General features: G+C 52.8%; 1 protein-coding gene across 1 annotated transcript in view; it reads right to left on the bottom strand.

Moving 5' to 3' along the window:
• The window catches only part of Wnt3a (Wnt family member 3A), a 45,629-nt gene extending 23,827 nt beyond the window's left edge, over window positions 1-21,802 (bottom strand). Inside the window, exons 1-2 of the mRNA XM_060363641.1 lie at window positions 21,633-21,802; window positions 5,336-5,577 (exon numbers count right to left, since the gene is read on the bottom strand). Coding sequence (XP_060219624.1) covers window positions 5,336-5,577; window positions 21,633-21,703 — 313 coding nt within the window. The 5' untranslated portion in view covers window positions 21,704-21,802. The remainder of the gene's footprint in view (window positions 1-5,335; window positions 5,578-21,632) is intronic.
• Between the last annotated feature and the right edge of the window lie 216 nt (window positions 21,803-22,018).

Raw genomic sequence — 22,018 nt, 5'->3', positions numbered from 1 at the left:
TCTAGGAGGAGCTCAGAGAGACAGTTCAGCAGTTGACAGTATGTTCTGCTCAAGTCCAGTTCCCAGCACGCATATTGGACATTTCACAACTGCCTGCAACTCCAGCTCAGGGGAGATCTTAACCCTCTTCTAACCCCCAAGGGCACCCTCACACAAGTGCACAAACCCATACATAAACAGACACAGTGCTACACACTAAAAAATAACTTCATATGTATGTGTGTTTTGTCTTCATGTTATGGAGGCTAGATGAGAGTGTAGGATTCCATGAGACTGGAGTTACTGAAGGCTGTGAACCTCCGTGCGGGGGCTGGGAAGTGAACCCAGGTCCTCTGGAAAAGCAGCCAGTGCTCTCAACTACTGGGCCATATCTCCAGACCCTTCAAAATTAATCTTAAAAAATATTATACTTCAACCTTAGAGAGAGTTGAAAAGAATGTCAAACCTGGGACCATATGCTTATTAATGTCAGCTCTCAAGAGACGGAGGCAAGAAGATCAGGAGTTTAAGGCCAGCCCAGGCTACACAAAACCTGGTGCCAAAAAGAGAAAAAGAGTCTAAGAATGACAAAACATTTGCAAGTTATATAATGGCTGAAGGATTTGTATGCAGACCACACACATGTATGTATGTACATACATATACACACATGCTTTTTATATTATGTTATTTATGTTGTATATTTATACTGTATCATTTATATTATATAAGCTAATACAATCCTATGTAATACTCTTAAAGACTTTTTAAAATTATTTATATATTTTTATTTTATATACATTGGTGTAATGCTTGCTTGTATGTGTGTGTGAGTGTGTCAGATCTGGAATTAGAGTTACGGACAGTTGTGAACTGCCATGTGGGTGCTGGGAATCGAATCCTAGACCTCTGGAAGAGCAGCCAATGCTCTTAACTGCTGAGCCAACTCTCTGGCCCTTCTTTAAGTCTCTCCCTCCCTCTCTCTCTCTGTGTGTTTTGTTTTGTTTTCTTTTTTTTATATTTAATTAGAGTTTATTAATGGGTAAGTCATTTAAGATTGTAATCCCCCAAAAGAAACAAAATATTAATGATACCAATGTTCATATAAAGTGTGCATATACTCTGTATTTACCCATATAGTTATTAAAAGTTATGTGTCATGGACGTGTGATGCATGCCTATTCATTCATTCATTTATTTATTTATTTCCAATGCAGTTTATTCAGGAACCTTGAACAATCCTTGGACCCTGGGGAAAGCCAGCCCACAGCTTAAATAGCCTCTGGGTAGCCAACCCCAGCGTGCCACGTGGGCAATGCAGATAGGTCCACATACACGGAAGCAAGCCAGATCCTCAGCCTTAGCCAAATGTGGAGTTGTTTGTGACAGAGAGCACTCACCATCGGGAAGGTGGAAGGCGGAAACCAGCTCCATCTTTAAGGCATAGCATTCCGCAGCGCTCTACAGTTCCCCCTTTTTGTTTTAGACCCATCAGGCAAGAGTAGAGGTCTGATCTCTGATATTAGAAATAAATTGGGACTTTGTACCCATCTTCATTTAGGTGTCATCCCAAAGAGCATCAGACCCGTCCGATACCTTTTTCTCAGAGGCGGGTTGTTTTGTTTTCTACACAGGGTTCCTCTATGTATCTGTTACTGCCTCAGACTTGGTTTGTAGACCAGACTGGTCTCGAACTCACAGAGATCCACCAGCCTCTGCCTCCCTGAGTGCTGGGAGTACAGGCGTGCACCACTGTGGCCGGCTCTCTTAAAGACTTTTAAAATCAAACTACCAGGATCGGCAAGATGGTTCCATGGGTAAAGGAACTTGTCACCAAGCCTGATGATCTGAGTTCAATCCCTGGGACCCACATGGTAGGAAGAGAGAAAAGATTCTTACTGTCTGACTTTCACATATGCACTGAGGCATAAACATTCACACACACACACACACACACACACACACACACCACAGAGAGAGAGAGAGGGAAAGAGAGGGAGAAACCAAATAACCATATTAAAACAGGAATAGAAGAACTGACTAGCTATTTTTCAAAAAGGAATATAATCAACAAATTCAAGAAAAGATGCTCATACCCACCAAGGCAGCTATGAGAAAACAGCAATGACAAGTGCTGGAGAAGAGGAGAAATTATCTGACAGCAACGGGAATATAGAAGTTTGTGAGTGCTAAAACACAGTTGATGGGTCGTGCGGGTCCCCTCCTGGTTCCTGTCAAAGACGGGCCTTAGCATGATGGGGGGAGTCAGCCAGCTTGTTCCCAGACTCCCACCAGTAGGGGGTGGACGTACGAGTAACTGTTGCTGAGATAAAAGACCCAACCGAAACCTTGCGTGGCTCAGGATGCCAGTAGTTTGAGGCCATCACAGAGGGCAGGAGGGTGGAGAGGCTCTCTCTGCGGTGAAAGTAGCCAGGTTTGTTCCTTGCAGCACAGGCCGCAGGCAGGGACCTTCAAAGGCCATCCCCTCGAGAGCGCAGCTTCGAAGGGCTCCACAGCCTTCAACATAAGGTCCCAAGCTGGGGACTGAGTGTTTCAAGCATGAGCCTGTGGAGGACACTCCAGTTTCCAAGCACAAGGGTTTAGGAAACAGTGGTCATTTCTCCTCACCCACTCAACACATCCTTTGTGACATGAGGTGGCCTCAAGTGGGACAGCCTTCCACCTTCTATCCAGATTCCCTTCTATTTCCTTCTTATCTGGAGAGGCAAGGTCCTGAGGACCCCAGGCTGGGCTTGGAGTGGCCTGTATGAATACACATGTCTCCTGCCTGGGCACCATGGCCATGACGAGGCACAGGAGACCCGCATAAGAAACAGCAGTTCTGCACACACACTGAGCAATCACATGTGCGCATTCCATATATATGCACACGTGCACCAAACCCGGATGCCACTGTGTGCAGCCACACGCATGCACACGGGTTCACATGTGAGTGCAGCCCCCCACTGAAGCCACCTGGGCACACGCATGTACACAGCAGCCACACACACTGTCTTGCTTTGAGATGAAGCGAAGCGTGGCCTGCTGGAGGGCTGTTGAGGTGACTGGGTCCTGGGCTGGGAGCTAATTAGCAGACTTGACAGAGTCATAATATCATGGTGTTGTTGAGAGACAGGGGCCTAGTTGGGGGAAGAGGGCAGAAGCATGATAGAGGCACGCCCTGGAAAGATATCTTTCATCTTTAGCTCCTTCCTGCTGCTTTCTCTGCTTTCTGGTTATACAGTGAGGTAAGAAACTTTTTATACCACATTCCAGTCACCTCAAGACTGCCTTTCCTGAGGCAATGGAGCCAAACAAGCATGGGCTAAGCTCTCTGAAACCGTGAGCCGAAATAAATAAAGCTTCCCCTTTTAAGTGGTTTGTATCAGGTACACTCATCATAGCAAAAACAAAAACAAAAAACCCTTATGTGCTGCTTGTACATAGTCTCAGAGAAAGCTGCGCACACACTAGCATTTGCATTGCTGCATGTGCATACATCACGGTCCCGTGAATCCACAGGATGGACCACATTCACACACACTATAAGCCGTGCTTGGTAAGTCGTACCACCCCGGGGACCCTAACTTTCCCTATATACAGTAGTGGCTGTTCCTGTGGGGAGTAACTGTGTAATTAGCCTGACTCACAGCTCTGAGGTTGCAAGCTGCAATTACTTTCCCATTTTATAGACAGGGACGCCGACACTCCTGGAAGTGAACTGAGAGATGTCACCAGGAAAGAAAATCAATGGCGGGTCATGATGTTGGGTGAAAGGGGGTCAGAGGAACTACAGGGTCAGGGCTGGTGGCATGATGTGAGAAGAACAAGCTGGCTTAAGAATGGAGGCTGATGGGACTGGGTGGAGCCAGGTGGATGGCTGAGGGCCGGAAGTAAAAGGCAAGGCAGACTGTGCACCCCAAAGCCCCATGCTATCGCCTCCTTTGACTTGCCTGGAAAAAAGAATTTAAACACCTTCAAGATCACAGGGAGGCCACTACAGGTGCCCAGCTCCAGCTCCCTCTCCTCGAGGACAGTGTCCAGGGCCCATGCTTCCAAGCCAGACTCACAAAGTCCCATTTACTGTTCCATCAAGTGTGGAAGCATCTAGCAGGCACACAGGACCAGGGGGGCTCGTCAAGAGAGTATTTTGGCCTCTGCAGCAAACACCCGAGGCTGGGTGGCTCAGGAACCACAGACGTCCATTGCGCACAGTTTTGGCCTACCCTCTCCACTTTGGTTCCACAGGGAACGGATGTCCTGGTCAGGTCGAAATACATTCTACATGCATGTGAAGGCGTCCTCACAAAATCCAGCACAATGAATATATGCCAAGAAAAGAAAAGGAAATGAAATTCACACGTGGCATCATCCTTTACATATAAAATTCAAAGGTGCACACTCGCACACACACACACACACACACACGCATGCACACACACCACGTAATGGAATAGTGTTCAGCCATCAAAAGGAATGAAGCAATGATGTGTGTGGCAACACAGAAGGACTGTGCAAAACTCACACTCAGTGAAAGGAGCCAGCTACAAAGGGCCACAGAGTGCATAATTACATGGAGAGGAAATGTCCAGAATAAGAAAACCACAGGGGTAGGAGGCAAACCAGTGGTTTCCAGGGGCACCGCGTAATGGGCTTGGGGTTTCCTTTGAGATGATGGAAATATTTTGGAATTAGGAGTGGTGGTATCGCAATTCTGTGGGTGTACTAAGTGTGCTGAGGTTGTACGTTCTAAAGTGATTCAAATTATATGATTTTTCCCTTCTCTTTCAAAGCATGAAAGCTTTCATTTGGTGTGTGTTCTCTCCCTTCCTGTCCCCTGTTTCTCCTCCGCCTCTTTGTCTCTCTTCTTATTTCTCGGTCTCTCTGATTCTGCCTCCCCTGCCTCTGTCTCCCTCTCTGTCTCTGTCCTGGGTCCCAGGAACCACAGAAAGAGGTCTTTGCCCTCTCTTGGAACTGGTGCTGAGCCAGCCTCACTCCACGTGGATGGGATACAGGGAGGAACAGAGCCAGCCCAGCGCCTGACCCCTGGCAGCAGGAGGTCAACACCTGGTAATTACTGCCTTAACCACTACACTTTAGGATAATTTGCTCCTTGCCAGCAGCTAACCGACACCCAGCCCTCCTGCCTTTCTCTTCTTTCCAAACCAGCCCAGGAGCCACAGGCCCTCCTGGCTGGCAAACCACCTCCCCAATACCCTCCAAGCCTCTCCTACCCCGTGGTTCCTCCAAGGCCCTCCTGAAACACTGATTAGGAGGAGGAAGAAGGAAGATCAGCCTGGTAGTTTGGAAGGCCTTCCGATGTACATACAGAGATGACCCCAACCTCCCAGGGTACCTTTGTCCAGAACAGGGCCAAAGATTGCCAGGCTGTTGCTGACAGTGGTGCAGTTCCAACGCCGGCCTCGGAACTGGTGCTGGCACTCCTGGATGCCAGCCTTGACACCCTCGGCCACGCTGGGCATGATCTCCACGTAGTTCCTGCAGAAGCGCAGCTGCTTGGGTACCAGGCCTGGGATGCTGGCGCAGAGGATGGGCTGAGTGCTCAGGGAGGAGTACTGGGGTCCCACGGCCAAGGACCTGGGGGGGGGAGACAAGAAGGTGAGTGAGACCCTCTCTGCAAACAGACAGACTCTGCCGTGTTCACATGCTTGGCCTGATCTTCTGCCGTGAAGGACATCCACAGACAGGACGTTGTTATGGTCCCAGGATGTACATCAGATGTCAAGCTGTCATGATCTGCTGTGTGCAAGAACCAGACCGGCATCCCAGCAGTCTGGGGACCCTCAGCCTATGGCTCAGGCTTCCGCTGGCCCTGGAGAATATAGGCACTGATGTGGAGCCAGGATGAAGATGACTGCTGAAGGGTCTCAGTGGATCCCAGAGCAGGCGGCCCTGGTCAGCTCAGGAGGAGGAGCGTGGTCGGGTTGGGGGGAGGGGGAAACACCAACTTCCAAGGCACCTGTGCTAAATTCATTCCTGCCTACTTTGGGCTATTCACCCCCAAGATATGAAAGCAAATGTCCTCATAAAAGGGTGAGGAGGGGATGGGAAAGAGAAGGCTGTTGGTAAAGTGCATGCCAGGCAAGCGTGGGGGCCTGAGATAGGATCCTTAGCACCCATGTGAAAGCCAGGTTGCCATGTCTGTAACCATAGCGCTGAGGGTGAGGTGGGGCACAGAGACAGCCAGTGTAGCCAGTGACAGACCCTGGGTGTCTCCAGAATCAAAGTGGAGAGTTACAGAAGAGGACATCAACGTTTGGCTTACACACACACAGAGCAGATATTCAGATCTTTCGTATAAAATGGCGTGGTCTTTGTACATAGCCAGCATGCTGTCTGTACACACCAAACCTAGATGATATTAACACAGAAGAGCGTCACACTATACTGCAAGGAATGCTCATGCCGGAAGCCCACACACATTCAGTACATATGCAGTGACTTTTCCAAGTATTTTCTATTTTTTTTTTCCTGTTGGTTTTTGTGTTTTTGTTGTTTTTTAAGACAGGGTCTCATGTAGCATAGACTGCCCTCAAACTTGCTCTGTGGCCAAGGATGACCTTGAACCTCTGATCCTCTGGCTGGAATCACAGGCATGAACCACCATGCCTGGCTCCCAATATCTATCGATTGTCTTCTTTCTCAAGGGCTCGCTCTGTAGCCCCAGTTGACATAGTACTTGCTATGTAGCCTCGGGGTCCTCTCGGATCACCCTCTGAAGTGCTGGGATGTCAGGTCTCTGCCGCCACACAGCTCTTTCCAAACACTTTCGATTTTCAGTCAGCTAAACCTGTGCCCACAGGACCCTCACACACAGGGAGCTGACTGTACAAAATTCAACATCAATTTGTTTATCTATTGAGACGAGGTTATATGTAGCTCAAGCAAGTCTGGAACTCACTATGTAGCTGAGGATGACCTTGAATTGTTGATCATTTTGCTTCCACATCTCTGGCACTGGGGTCATAGGCACGCAGCGCCACAATTTATGCTATCCTGGGGTAGGGGGGTGTCAAACCTAGGGTTTTCGTTCACACTAGAAAAGCACTCATCAGGCTGGAGAGATGGCTCAGCCATGAAAGGCTAGGCTCACAACCAAAAATATAAGAAAAGCACTCATCATCATGGTTTTGGTTTTTGTTTTTGTTTTTTTTGACAGGGTTTTTCTGTGTAGCTATGGCTACACAGAAATGGAACTCTCTTTGTACACCACATTGGCCTCAAACTCAGAGATCCACCTGCCTCTTCCTCCTGAGTGCTGGGATTAAAGGCAAGTGCCACCAAACCTGGTTATCATCATTGTTTTTAGAAGTACTATTAGGACTCATTGTGTAGCCGAGGCTAGCCTGGGACTGTTTATGTAGTCAAGGCTGGAACTTAATGATCCTTAGACTCCTACTGCTGGGATTTTAGGCATCACCACAGCCAGCTTTTCTATATCACAACTGGCTAGGTCCTTTTGCGTTTGTTTTTGTTTTGTTTTCGACAGGGCTTCTTTGTGTAGCATTGGCTATGCTAGAACTAGCTCTGTAGTCCAGGATGGCCTGAAAATTACAGAGATTTGCTTGCTTCTGCCTCCCAAGTGATGGGATTAAAGAGGTGTGTCCCCACCACCTGGTGTGGCTAGGTCCCTTTGGGGACTGGTCAGGAGGGAAGAACAGAGTTTTTTCATGGCTATGGCCGCCCCAAATGATACTATTATCCCATTAAGTACCACCACTCGCAACCCACAGTTTTTGGATCCCTGGAACACCCATCCTTGGAGTCTTCTCCCATAGAGCTGGGCTCTCCTGTCTCCTGAAACACTCACGAGAGCTGTGTCACACACACACTGCCACATGCCTGCCCTTGGTGTAGCCTGTGCTTACACCATGACAGGGAGGGGCTGCTCTTTTCTCCTTCATGCTTTCTCTCTTTGGTATGAATAAGGCCTGTGGAGTGGGTGGGCAGGTTTCTTCCATGCACACCCACCCATGATTGGCCCCATGTTCGTGGGAAGGCCAGCCCTGTGCAGACTTGCCTGCTTCTGCTCTAGGTAGCTGTGAGTTTTTCTTCTCCAGGCCCCTGACCTCCATGCTTAGTCTGGCTCAAAGATGACCCCTTCCCTGCCTTCAGTAAGAATCAGCTTGCATTCTCCTCTCTAGGTGCAGACTACCATGGCCTGTGTGTCCCTGATGACACTAGATGGACCACATGGGCACCTCTGAGTATGGGGTGAGCAGACAGTTGGCAAGATGAAGAAACCACTGTCCAAGGTCCTGGCTTGAGGCCGGAGATGTGGGCATATGGAGTGGATTGGGTTCTATGCTCCTTGCCCTTAAGGATGGCAGAGAGGATGGGCCTGGCCAGGTACCCAGAGCAGAGATAAAGAGACTAGACCATGGAGGAAAGCCACTGCTGTGCCTTGCCATCATGACACTTTGAGGTGACCACCTTAAAACCAGAGGTCCCAACATGTCTTATCAAGGCCACTTGCTTTCCTCCTCTTATAGTGGATCCAGAAGGACTTTGGCTCTCCTTCCACCATTCCTCAGCCCTCCCACTGACCCTACTGCACCCACACTCACCCTCACTCACCCCAAGATTCTCCCAACTGTGGAAATTTGAGACAGGATCTCTACATACCCCTGTCTGTCTTAGAACTCACTATGTAGGCCAAGCTGGCCTCAGATTCACAGAGATCTGCCTGCCTCTGCCTCCCAAGTACAATTTCTTTCTTTAAACACATACACACACACACACACACTTATCTTTAGTTTGTTTTTATGGTATGGGTGTTTTGCCTGCATGCTGTGCACTACCACACTTGTTTCTGCAGTGCTGGGGATCAAATGTAGGGTTTCATAGATGCTAGGCAATCATTCTACCCACTGAGCTGCATTCACAGCTTCCGGAGAAGCAGCATCTGTATATCCATTAAAAAAAATAAAAATAAAAAACTTCGTGACTGCAGTTAACTGGGAAACATAGAGCAAATGGAAAGCACAGTCATTCTCAAATAGCAGAAAAAAGAGAACCTGGCCATTTCTGTCCTCACAGTAGGAACTGCCCAGGGCCAGTGGCCAGTCCTTAGGAATGGGTGGTCTCCTTTATTAGATTCCAGAAGAGAACACAGCACTCATCCTGGATTCTGATGATGCAGGGTTGGAAGATGGGCTAAAGAAGAGGATATTGGGACAGGAGATGGTGGTGCTGCCTTTAATCCCAGCACTTGGGAGGCAGAGGCAGGTGGAGCTCTGAGAGTTTGAGGTCAGCTTGGTCTACAGGGTGAGATCAGAACAGCCAGGGCTACAGGAGGAGGAGGAGGAGGAGGAGGAGGAGGAGGAGGAGGAGGAGGAGGAGGAGGAGGAGGAGAAGAAGAAGAAGGGAGGAGGAGGAGGAGGAGGAGGAAGAGGAGAAGAAGAAGGAGAAGGAGGAGGAGGAGAAGAAGGAGAAGGAGAAGGAGGAGAAGGAGAAGAAGGAGACACAGAGCCCTGAAGCTGCTGCTGCTGGCATAGAGTAGTCAGACCTCAGCTCCCTTCCCACCTTGATGGGAGTGGCCCCCAGGGAAGGCAGAGATGGGACTTCCCAGGTCCATGGCTGCTTCCCAGCCCCTCTTCCTCTAGGAATGCTGAGTCAGCCTGCTCTGCCTCCCCTCTTCTGGGCAGGTCCCTGCTCGCCACATCTCCTAGCTAGGAGGCCAGGGTGTGGGCAGCTCCAGCAAGCTCTCTCCTGCTCCTTCTCATAGATTTAGGGAGGTGGAAGAGAGCATTATCTGGACCCAAGAGCACGTAAGCGCCTTGAATCACAGCCTGGATCATTTCTCAGTTCCCTGAGAGTTGGACCATCAGGAAAGTCCAGGCACAGAGGCTTTGTGGAAAGAAATAGAGAGGGCTGAGAAAGAGGTGCCTGTTGTATGATGGAGAAAGGAAGAGTAGGGTCAAGGAGGTTCATAAACTTCTGGATTTCAGCTGGGCTGTGATGGTCAATCTAGTTTTTAGTTTGTTTACTTCTTTCAATCTGCCTGTCTGCCTGTATTTGTTTCTTGAGACAGGGCCTCATATAACCCACACTAACTTCCAATTTGTTAAGTTGCTAAAGATGACCTTGAAATGTTCATCCTCCTGCCTCTGCCTCCTGAGATTGCAGGTGTGGGCTGTGTGTGCTAGGCAAGCACACTACTGATTAAACTACACCTGGAAATTCATTCTGTAGACCAGGCTAGCCTCACATTCACAGAGATCTGCTTGCCTCTGCTTTCCAAGTACTGGGATTAAAGGCCCGTGCCACCATGTCCAGTTTTCCAAAAATTTTCAGTTCTCAGCTGGCTAAGCCTATGCCTTCAGAGCCCTTAAATACAGAGGGATGGCTGTTCAGAGTTAAACACATATTTATTTATTTATTTATCTATTTATTTTTATGTATGCCTTTGAGACAGAGTCTCTTGTGTCCTGGTCTCTAATTCCGTACGTAGCCAAGGGTGACTTTGAACTTCTGATCCTCCCCAGGACTATTTCACATGTTCCCCCAGACATTTGCTTCCCATTTCCTGAGTGTCTCTCTCCTCCTTCCCCTTCTCAGCTAACGAGAGTTGTTGTCAGGCAGCAACTACTAAGCAACAAGCTCTTGCTGGGTAGTCCAGGCTAGCCTCAAACACACGATTCTCTAGGGTCAGCCTCCTTAAATTGGGATCACAAGTGAGTATTGCCATACCTGGTTTACTCTTTCTTAACACCGGAACAAAGGGAAACTGACTACAACCTAAGTGCCAAGGGCTCTGTCATCAAGACACATTCCAGGGTAGGGAGATAGTTCAGTGAGTCTAGGTGCCTGTTGCCAAGCCTGAGAGACTTCAGGTTGATCCCTAGAATCCACACCATGGGAGGAGAGAAAAGATTCCTGAAATTGTCTTCTGACAACCCCTACCCGAAGCACGCCGTGGTATGTGCACAAGTGACACACACAATAAATAAATAAAACGCAATTAAAATTAAAAAGGAAAAGAAATAGTCCAGGAGGAACGTGGAGACAATACAGCTATGACGAACCGAAACAGGAGTTCTAGGAAGAAGAGCAAGTTTGAATTTTGTAGGGCTCATGCTATTGTGCATGCTGGACTTCGGCATAACTCTAAACAGCAACAGCATCTGTAATTTCTTCTCCGGCTCTCACCCACCATGACAGTATCTGTCTTCCCTCAATGGTGTTAGAGACCATGGCTGTGACAGCAGTGTGTCGCCTCCTTTCATGACTGAAGGTGAGGTTCCCCTGCCATCTGCAGAGCTCAGAAGGAGAACCCCATTCCTCATCCCATCTGGAGCATGGGCATGCGACTAGCACCCAGAGGCTGCACAGGATTATGACTCAAGGGCTCGGATGTCCACCGCAGGCTCTCAGAAGGAATTGGCTGCTCCCTAGGACCCCCCAGAGCCTCTCCAAGACCAGAACCTTGTAACACCCCAAATTCTGAGGTGTCCATAGTGCTGAGGTCCAGACCTATGCGCAGACACTCTTACCAGGACTTTAGGGGCATACATTGAGGCCTGGAGGTCTAAGGTTACCTATTTATGTATGCTTTCAGAAGTTGGGCCTAAAGCATGGAGTTTACCTCCAAGTGTCTGGAACCAAGACCAGAGAACTTTCAGGAGCTGCTCCAAGCCACGGCCAGCCAGTGCTGGAGAACTCTGTCCTACAAACATATGAAATGACGCCCGACAACGTGAATGAGGCTAGAAGTGGCTTCCCCAGGCTGGCTGACGCCTGTGAGCTGCGAAAGTTTCTCAAATCTGTGTGCATCTGTTCTGCTTTGACAAGAACCAGGGGGCACCCCACTGTCCTCATTTGCACCAGATTCTCCTACCCTTCCCTGAATCCTAAAACCCACCCAGAAAAAAAATTTAAAAAAAAAATCATCTCTAAGAGATGCCACCTTCTAGGGCACCTCCGGCTACCACCTCGTTGGCTTAGCCTGTGGACAGCAGCCCCTTCCTGCTGCTTTCTTCCTGGGACCTCTCTTTCCAGAGATCATCTCATGTTGTGTTCAAGCCTTCAAACCTCTCATCGTTACCCCAGCCCTGCATCTGCCTGCCCTCTGATCCAGTGCCCCTGGGTGGAGCTCCCGGGTGACGCTTTCATAGACCCTGGATGGGACTCCCTCCAGCCAGCTAAACTAGGACAGGTGCAAGCCAAGGCCACCTGGGACAAGAAACCAAGGCTTGGTGGGTGGGGCCTGGGCCATGATCTCATGTTAACATGGCAAAAACAGTGGTTCCAGCACACTGGCTCCCAAGGGTACCCCTTCATGCATTCCTGTCCAGGTGTGTACACATGCGTTGGATGCCAGGGTCAATCTTGTGTGTCGTTTCTTAGGGAAAATGTACCCTGTGCTCTGTTCTAGGGCCTCTCGTTGGAACCTATAGCTCACTAGTTAGGTTAGGTCAGCTGGTCAGTGACCCCTAGGAGCCTGCCTGTCCCTACCTCCTCAACACTGGCATTTGGAAACTATGCCACTGTATTCCACTTTTTATGTGTGTCCTGGGGTTCAAACACAAGCCACTGTACTTTTGTATCAGGGACTTATTTTACTGACTGAGCCATCATCTTGGCCCCAATACACTATGACATTCTTAAAATGTATTAGCAAAAGAGCATTTATGAACGAGTCCAATATAAAGAGATGCATCAAGCAGGGTCCATGTTCGGCCACCACATCAAAATGACACAGCATTACAGAGGTGGCTTGCTTCCGCCAATGGTAAGTCATCAGAGGAGCTGAGGGTGGCAGCCCCAACCCTCATCTTACCCACCATGCTGTTCTGCCCTCTGAGACTCTTGGAGCCTCAGTTTCCCTAGCTGAACAGGAGGTGACTTGTTTAGAGCATACTGGACCCAGTGTCAGAAACATGGCTTTCCAACCACTGATCTGAGGCCTCTTCCAGCCAGATGTTCCACGACTCAAAAGATACTCCACAGGCAAGGAATTTCCCAAGGCTTGAGTCCAAATGCAAAGCTCCTGAGAGCCTCCATGGGACCTGAAGGGCCTTTACCTCTTGCCTTTTATGCTTTCTCCACCTCATCCGTGGACACCTGGACTTCCACCGGCCTCTCTAGAGCCGTTGCTCCTCCTCAAAGGCCAAGACTTATCAGATCCACACCCTCAAGAGATATCAGGGGTTGGAGAAAGGACCAGAACCAGTGGAACCTGAGCCCTGGTAGTTAGCCAGTCAGTCACCCTTGCCTGATGACAAGCCGTGAGAGATGGCAGACAGACAGACAAACTGGTGGCCTTCATTCTGTCCAGCATGAGCCTAGTCTTTATTAAGCCCCAAGTGCCCACCCTGAGCTCCCAGAAGTGTCTGATGAACTCTCTGGCCTCACCCTGTCACAGGTGTAAACCAGTGTCCAAACAAAGGGATCCCTCATTGAAGGTAATTCAGAGGACCCTGTGCCCTGGCTTAAGCTGTGTCCCTGTCTCTTACCAAGGACAGTATTCAGACTAGGAGACCCTGTAACCAGCCACTCCCAATCCATACCCAGCTCCTCCAGTTGGGAGGTCACTGGAAGGTCTGAACCCTGCCTTGGGGTGATGGAAACAGCTAGGGCAGGAGGGCCCTGCCTGGGCCTGGGGAGAAGTTGGGAGGCCGGCACACCCTCACTGCACCCATTTCTCTGCACCTGGCCTTTGTGATTCACTGCAGCAGGAATTCATTCCATTTCCCCTCTCTCTGCCAACCAGGGTGGAGGACAGCCTCTCGGGAGAAGCCTACAACCTCTACTTTCAGCTAGAACTTTAACTGTCCAACTGGATGTCACATTGCAAGGTTCCCTAGATTACACCTCCTTCACCCCCAAATCAGAGTGTTCCCCTGTCACTCCCCTGAGAGGTCTGAACATCCCCCCACCCCCACCCCAGCCAGGAAGCCTTTTCCTGGATCCCATCAGGATTGGCAGCCAAAGTTAGGTAGTGGACTCAGCACTGCAAACACCACGTAACCGCTAAGGCCACCATCAGAAAGTTCCCAAAGTGCAGATGTTTAGACTAAGCCTCAGAAAGCAGGGCTGAAACTCTGGATCCTCACAAAGGCATGTATCTGTGGGTCAAACAAGAACAACCCATACCAATGGAAAAAAAAAATGCGTGTTATACCAATCAGATCTCCTCTTCATTTTCACTAATGCTGTTAATTTTTTTTTTTATTATTATTACTTAGTCATAGTTTGTTTTTAAAAGGGTTGGTATCGCCTTCAACTTGGAGCATGCAGAATGCCGTTTTGGAACACAGCCCCATCCGTAGGCTTGGGGTTTCATCCTGTGGCTGCAGCCACGTGAGCCACGCCTGCCAGCCTGCAAACACTAATGGTTTTTCTCCCTCCTCCTTCCCTAGCTCCTGTTGAAAGGCCGGGCACCTGGCCAGGGATAGAGCAGAGATGCTGGCTGTGACATGCAGGGGAGGAAGGAGGCTGGCCCAGGACTGGGAGATGGGCAGCAGGCCAGCCTAGCCTGGGCCAGTACTGGCCTCCCTGGGCCAAGGGTCCCCAGCTTCTATTTGGTCTCGAGCGAATTTTCCCATCCTTGTGTCATGGCACGGGTTCCACGTTAGCTGGTGTCCAGCCTCCTGGGGCCAGCAGGGGACCCACGCTCATTTAAGGTGGAAGCTTATGGCAGAGAGGGGCTGTGAGGAAGCAAGCTGGCAGCAGTGCTGGGGCCAGTTGCATTTGGACAGGCATAGGTGAGGGGCCCAGGCTGCAGTGCTATTAACCACTTGAGTACTGTGACACCCTTTCATGTCCTGGGCCTCAGTTTCCCTATCTATCCAATGAGGTGGAGAGACTGTATTCCAGCTGAGGCTTCATGATAGGAGTCAGACATACAAGACTCCATTGCTTTTCTGACTTTATAGAGTCTGAGAGCCACAACCTATGGACAGGGCCTCTGCTCACCCCTGCCCACCCCCCCCACCCCCCACTCCTGGAAGCTAGCCCTGCTACCTGCCTGTCTGGGGCTGTCTCCTGTCCACCTCTCCCTGCATCTGTATCTGGTACAGAAAGTGTCTTTCTTCCCTGACTTCTCTTGTCCCCTGCTGGCATGGAGTCAGGCACAGTAAGCATGGAGTTGGATCCTGGCAGGTGGGATTCTCAAGGCTCTGCCCAGGCCCAGAGGAAACAAGAAGGATCATGGGTAGAGAGGTCTCTACAGATAAGGGCCAGCGTATTGTGGGTTGACGGAGTCATTTGGGCCTTTCTCTTTGGAGTACTGGGCCTCTCGGTGGCATCACCAGGCTCCCGTTCTCATACCTGAGACCCAGAGTATGGAGGTTCGCTCTGCTCATGGACAACCAATGCACACACCCCGCTCTTGAATGAGGCTGCCCAGGAAACACCCAGATCCCCAGGGGTACCTGTGTTCCTGAGATCCCCAACGATCGCCTGCCTTCCCACAAATTGACAGCATCTCCAGACCGTGGAAGCCCTCGAGATTCAGCACTTTCTGAGTTGGGGAGGGGGTCCCAGGTCCTCACTCCAGGCTGCACAGGGCCCTGCCTGAAGCCTTCCCAGCCAACGCCTGTCCTGCCCCGCCGGGCCAGCAGGATTACTGACACATACTTTGAGCGAGTCCTGGCAGGCGGGAGGCTCCCGCGCCGGCGGCCATGTGTTTGCCAGCCTCCCTGGGCGGCAGCGGCACGTTCTGCTGGTGAAGGAATGTGGAAGCACCAATGTATCAGACACCTCCAGGGTGTCACCTGGGGAGCCCTGGAGGGAGACCTAGGCTGAGGCAGAGGCCAGGTTCCCCTGGGTCTCCGGGCTGAAAAGTTGTCACGTGGTGGGATGGGGGAAGGTATTGGAAATAGTAAAATGTGTCGCTGTGTCCTCCTCAGGTACAGTGTCCGTCTGTCACAGGAAAGGCCCTGTCCATTCATCCACTCAATAAAACCTTACTGATTGGCTGCAGAGGGCAAAAAGCAAGGCCAGGAAGGACAAAGGAAGCTATCCTGACTGAGTCTGCTTGATGGTGTCACAACCTTGATGACAGATACAGGGAGTGTGCTATTTCCAAAGGGAGAGAAATGGTCCTGAGGACAGGTGGCAGGCCCACATGGCTAAAGCCTTTCTGGTCATGGGCCTGTGTCTTTTCTCTGAAATTTAGTTCCACAACTATCTACAAATACAGCATGTGTCCAACAGCTCACCACAGGGACACATTTTCCTTCAAGTGCACATGTGGAGTTTAGGGCTTTCTGGACTCTAAGGAGGACTGGGCTATGTGGCCCTGGCATCGTTAACAGTCTCCTAGAACTTTCAGCCCTCGGGAGGGAAGTGGCCAGCTCCCTTTCTGGATTCTGAAGCCTTGGATTCTGAAGCTCACCATGTCCCAGATAGCAAGATTGGTACCAGGTCAAACTCTGGTACCTTTTCACACCCTGAACCCATGTCAGCTTCCACACCCTTGGCCACAGCTTCTGAGGCCAAGCAGAAGCCAGGGCCTCCTTCCAGAGGCCCATTAGAGACCCAAATGGTCCTCCCCGAAGCCTCTCATCCTAAGAGCCTGATTCTTCAGCTTCCCAGAATAGAAGCAAATGCAGAAATCTCAAAGGCTGGCCCAGTAGTACTCACACCTAGGACCCAGGTATAGGATGGGGAAGAACGCTTCTGCTGAGCGATTTCAGGCTGGCACACAGGCTTAGACGCTTCCAAGACCAACCAGAGAAGAACCTGACTTGTTGGTGCAATGACATTAAGCTGCCATGATATCACCTCCTCCCACCACACACACACACACACACACACACACACACACACACGTTTCTTCACGGGCAATTGACTGATCATTCACAGGTGGGCTCTGGTCACACATCAAAAACCACTGATCATATTCTGAGGACCAAGCTGACAAATTTAAGTCCTGTTTCCTGAATCCTGGACCATACCGAAAAAGGATAGATGAGCTGCCAAGGGACTAGAAAATGTTGAGTCTCCAGGCTAAATTGTTGTTGGTTTTGTTTGTTTGTTTCTGAGACAGGGTTTCTCTGTGTAGCCCTGGCTGTCCTGGAACTCACTCTGTAGAGCAGGTTGGTCTGCCTCTGCCTCCACAAGTACTGAGGTCAAAGGTGTGTGTGCCACCACTGCCCAGCCAGGCCAAACATTTGTACAATGGACCAAACATCTGTGTATGTAGATGTTACCAGGCCATTAGAAGATCGCCTGGGAGTAAACTCACTGGTACTGTATTGACTCACTCTCTGCTCTGGCTACAAAGGAGTCTGGGAAGCTGTATGCAAATGAGACAGAAAATCATTTTAAGGGGACATGAAGCTGGGTGGAAGGAAGACACCCAGCCTTGGAGACATCCTCCATAACACTTGCAGGGTTTGAGCATCAAAGTCTGGAAGAGTTGGGCAACCTGGGCTCTGGAAAGGGCTGGCTTTGAATATTCCTCTTGTTAATGATGATTGGAAGTTCTGGGGAAGCATCCCCTAGCCCAGTGCCTTATGAATTGCAATGCTAATAGCAGTGTTGATTTGCTTAGAAATCAGTCTTGATTTCTTTTGCTTTGTGGGTTTTATATTAGTTACTGATCAAGAGAGGTGAGAGAAGGGAAGAAGAAGGGAGAGAGGGAAGGATGGAGGTAGTGAGCGAGGGAGGGAACAGCAAAATAGAAAAGTGAGAGACAGGTGGGCAGATGGGAAAGAGCAAGAAGATGAGGGAGAGAGCGGGCTTTAATGGCTGGACTGGGATGAAGGCTCATAAATGACAGCTCTGGATACGCTCCGCAGCCCTGCCTGCAAGAAACCAAGAAATTTAGCTGACTCTTCCTCAGTCTACCTGTCTTTGCCAAGCTGGCCTCTCTCTCTCGTCTCCTTGTCTGCTCCACACAACAGCTATGCACCTGTTCACCTTGGCAACCTGGTGAGCCTCGCTGGATCATCCACCTCCTCGTCACACAGCCCTCTCGACTCTCTCATCTACCCTGCGTGCTCCACCAGGAGGCTTTGTCTCCACTGTGGGGCAGTTTGCTGTCAGCCGTCACTGGGCCACAGGGGGGTGGAAAGAAGGCTAAGAAGACAGCCTCCTAGGAGGCTGTCTGTGCCCAGCAGTGCATAGTGGTCAAGGTTGCAGAGAACAGTGACAAGCCAGAGGAACCTAGGTGCTGAGAAGAGGAGCTAGAGTTGGTTCTAAAGAAATGGGGCTCGTTAAGGTGCCCCTGGCACACAGCACGCAGCTTTGGGGACACCAGGGAGAACCCCAGAGAGGACACTGTTAGGAGCTACTGAAAGCTGGGCACTGTGCCCCACCTGATCTGCAGTGTGCTTTCCATACCCAGGGACCCATGGTCCAACAGGAACTTGTCCATAGGAGAGGAGCCCTGAGGAAGGACGGAGAAAGGGGAGCTGGCATGCAGGCTCTCCCGCAAGTAAGGGAGCCAGGAGCAGGGAAGCAGCCACACACAGGAAGCCCAGGTGGCAGTGACAGTATGGGGTAAGTGTTGGGGTGAGAACGAAGAACTGAGGCAAGAAGTGGCCAGCGAGGGTGGCAATGCGGCAGGGTAGCCCAAGGAGGGCCCAGAGGAATCTCTAAGTTTGAATAAAGTCAATTCCCCAGCCACAAAGCAGGAGAAAGCAAGACGCTAGGCAAATCACCATTACTATCAGTATTGCAACTCCTGGGCATCTTAAATTTCTTCCAGTGTCTGTGAGGACTGTCCTCTGTCCGGGTCCACACTCTTTCAGCCTGGTGGTTCTGCTCCTCTTCCCGTGAGCTCCTTCCAATCAGTTCTAACACCGAGAGAAGACAGTCTGTCAAAGGCGGGGAGGGAAAAGGCAAAGAGAACCTTCCTGTGGGACTTGGTCTGGTCCGCTTGCCTGCCTCTTACCGGACCACCTGAAGATGCCAACACAGAGACTCTGGGAGGGGGTCTGACTTTGGATAGGCCTGTCTCTCTGCGGTATCAGGGCTGGCGTTGGGGTTGAACACACCATCCCTCAGAGCAGGTCCTGAGGAGGTGGTGGACCTTCTCCGTCCCACAGGGAGCAGAGGAGTACCAACTTTCTCCTCTCTCCTTCCCCTCCTTCCCACCCCCCAGAGCCACACCAACGTCAAAAGACTAATTACCCCTGATTTGAAATTTCCTGGTTTTGTTCCTCCAGGTGAGGAAGTTCGGTGCCGCTCACTTTCACTTTCACAGGTAAGGGGAGCTGGGGACCTGAGGCAGGCTCTGGCTAGGTGGGAGGTGAGGTGAAACCATCCGTGGGTAGGCTGAAGGTAAATGTAACAAATCAGGAGAAAAAGTTCACAAGCCCCCCCCCTTGGCCTCTGTGTGAAGCTCACCGGGAGCCCACCCGGCAGTGACCATGATGTCCCTCCATTTGGGGGGCTATGCCTCATCAAGGACCCGGAGTGTAGGCAGGAGAAAAGAGGAGACACTTGAGGCTTGGATAGGGAAAGCGCCAAGCGACCTTTATTAAAAAGCCAGCCTCCACACGCTGTGTAAAGTGGCTGCAGCCGCTGCTGCCTTTTAGGGACCCTTCCTCTCCGTTCTGCCAGCATGCCCGTTCCAACTGACACTCGGAGCTTGCCGGGGGCTGAGAGGGAATAGAGCTCGGTCTTGTCCCTAGGAAGCTAGCATCCCAGAGTGTGTGTGTGGTGGTGGTGGCGGTGGTGGTGGTGGCGGGGAGGCTGCGTCTCAGGAAGCAGAATTGCTAAGTGTGAGAATCCTACAGAGAACAAAGTGGGAGTAGGGGGTGGGCGGAGAGGTGGCCCTTGTCACCCACCCCTATGAATACCAGGTGGACTTCCGTATCGCTTTCTGGGGCCAAAGGGCTGCCCTGGTCCTTTGAGGGGAGGTGTGGGAAAGCGAAGGGCCTCGCTCCTCTCACACCCCTCCCCTCTCACCTGGAGAACGCCGCATGCACCCGAGGGGGTCTAACAGCCCAGGTGAAAAGGAGAAAAGGAAACTAGACTCCCTCTTGGCCTGGGTGGACCCGACTAGAGACGTCGCCCACCCCTCCCCCCTCCACGACCCTAGGGACAGAAATCTCAGGACGCAGGGTAGCTAGCCCAGGAGGCCGGCGACAAGGCCCTTCTTTATGGGAGTGGAGCGGGGGCGAAGGCGCTTCCTCCTGAGCCCGGGAGCTGAGCGGCGGCGGGGTCTAATTAGAAGCCTGGCGCAGGAGCGGGCGGCCCGCGGGGCTCCCCCGGACGCGCGGCCCCCGGCTCCCCGCGGACGGCGGGGCGCGCCCGGGGCGTCCGCGTTCCCAGACGCGTCCGTCGCGGCCCTGGCTCCCGGAGGCCACGGGGCTCCACAGGTGCCGCTCCGGCTCTCAAGAACCCCACCGGAGGCTCGGCCGGATCGCCGCCGCCCGGCGGCCTCCCCGGCCCCTACCCTGCATCCCTGCGCGGCTCGGCCCGGCGCCCCCTCCCCGGGCTTCTCCGCGCCTCTCTCCCCTGAAGCATCTCCAAGAGAAAAATGATTATCGGATTAGATGTACGTCGGCTCGCTGGGTCCCCCCTTCCCCTCGGCGTAATTATTATAATTCCAGGCAAGCCGTCGGAGGGGGGGGCGTGTGCGCACGTTGGTGGGGAGGCTTCTGTCCAGCCGAGCCTCGCCGCCGGCGCGCCCGGGCCCCTGGGCGCTCGCGTTCCTCGCGAGGGAGCTCTGCGCGTCTGATCGCGGCCTTAAGCCTCGCGCCCCACGCCGGGAGGAGGGTGTCCACCAAACGCCCCGAGGAAGGGTCACCCCAGCTTCCCCTCCCCTCGGGGTATTCGCGGAGGACACAGGGCCCCCCGGGGGCCGGCACTTTTCCTTCCGCTCCATTTCCTCCCCTCCCCAGGCCGGGAAGGGTCTCCTCGGCCTGGCAGCCTCCTTTTCTGGAGTGGAGGACGCCGGCCAGCCTCACCAGGGCCGGGTCCCCTCGGCCTCTCGGCCCCGGGAGACGCAGAGCCTCGCTTTCCCTCCCGCTCACCCCTCCAGGCAGCTGCGCCCCCCCGCCAGGCGGATCGAGCTGGGCCGCGGACGGCCGAGCGACCCCTGCCACCCGACCGCCTCGAAGAAGCGACAGCAGCAGCTTCGGGGGGACGCGCGCGGGGCCCCGGGCTGGCTCCGGTGCGCCCCGCTCGCCGCAGGCTCCGCGCCACTCCCGGCTCGGGCTCCGGCTGGCTTTACGTAACCGCGCTGCCCCGAGCTGTTCGGTCTTGTCTTGCCGATTTTTTGGGTGTTAAAGCGTGCGTGCATCTGTGTGTGTGTGTGTGTGTGTGTGTGTGTGTGTGTGTGTGTGTGTGTGTGTAAGACAGGGTCCCCAAGAAGAGCGTCCCTCTGCCTCGCGCTGCTGCCCCTCTGTACTCTTTCCTCGACCATCGCCTCGGCGTCGGTGTCATGTGCTAACCCGTTTTCCGCCACTCTTGTTCGACGCCAGGGACGGCACAGACTTTCACTGTCCCCCCCCTCCCCGCCTGCCAGGGGAGTCGGTGTCCCCGGAAGCTCCGCCAGCGGCGTCCCAGCTGCGGCCCGAACAGCACCAAGCGGCGGCCAAGGAAAACCCAAGCCGCCCGCAGCCCGGGCGCTGAGCGACGGTGGGGGCCCGGCTGCCCCGGGGGGTGGGGGGCGGCTGCCCCAGGGGTGGCCCCGGGGGGCCGGGGCGAACGCGCGGAGACTCACTCACCACCAGATCGGGTAGCTGCCCAGCGCCTGCTTCAGGCTGCAGAGCACCAAGAGGTATCCGAGAGGAGCCATCGCGGGCTTGGCGGGGCGCCGGGGCTGGCCCGGCCCTCGGAGGTGGCGCGGCTGCGGCGGCGCGGGGAACCTCTGCGGCGGCGGGGCGCGCGGGGTTCCCGGGTGTGCACCGGGACGCGGGCTCCGAGGGCGGCGCTGCGCCAGGTGGGCCGGCGGCCGGGCCGAGGCCCTGGGCGGCGCGGGGCGGCGGGGGCGGGGCAGCGCCGCGGGGGGCGCCCGCCGGGGCCGGGGCCGGGGCGGGGCGGGGCGGCCGGGGGGCGGGCGGGGCCCCGGGGGCTCCGGAGCCTCGCGGGGGCCGGCCCCTCCCGCGGCCGA

The sequence above is a fragment of the Meriones unguiculatus genome, chromosome 11, assembly GCF_030254825.1.
Source record: "Meriones unguiculatus strain TT.TT164.6M chromosome 11, Bangor_MerUng_6.1, whole genome shotgun sequence".
Lineage (NCBI taxonomy): Eukaryota > Metazoa > Chordata > Mammalia > Rodentia > Muridae > Meriones > Meriones unguiculatus.
Note: the sequence above shows the minus strand (reverse complement) of the source record. Positions and strands in the feature narration are given on the sequence as shown.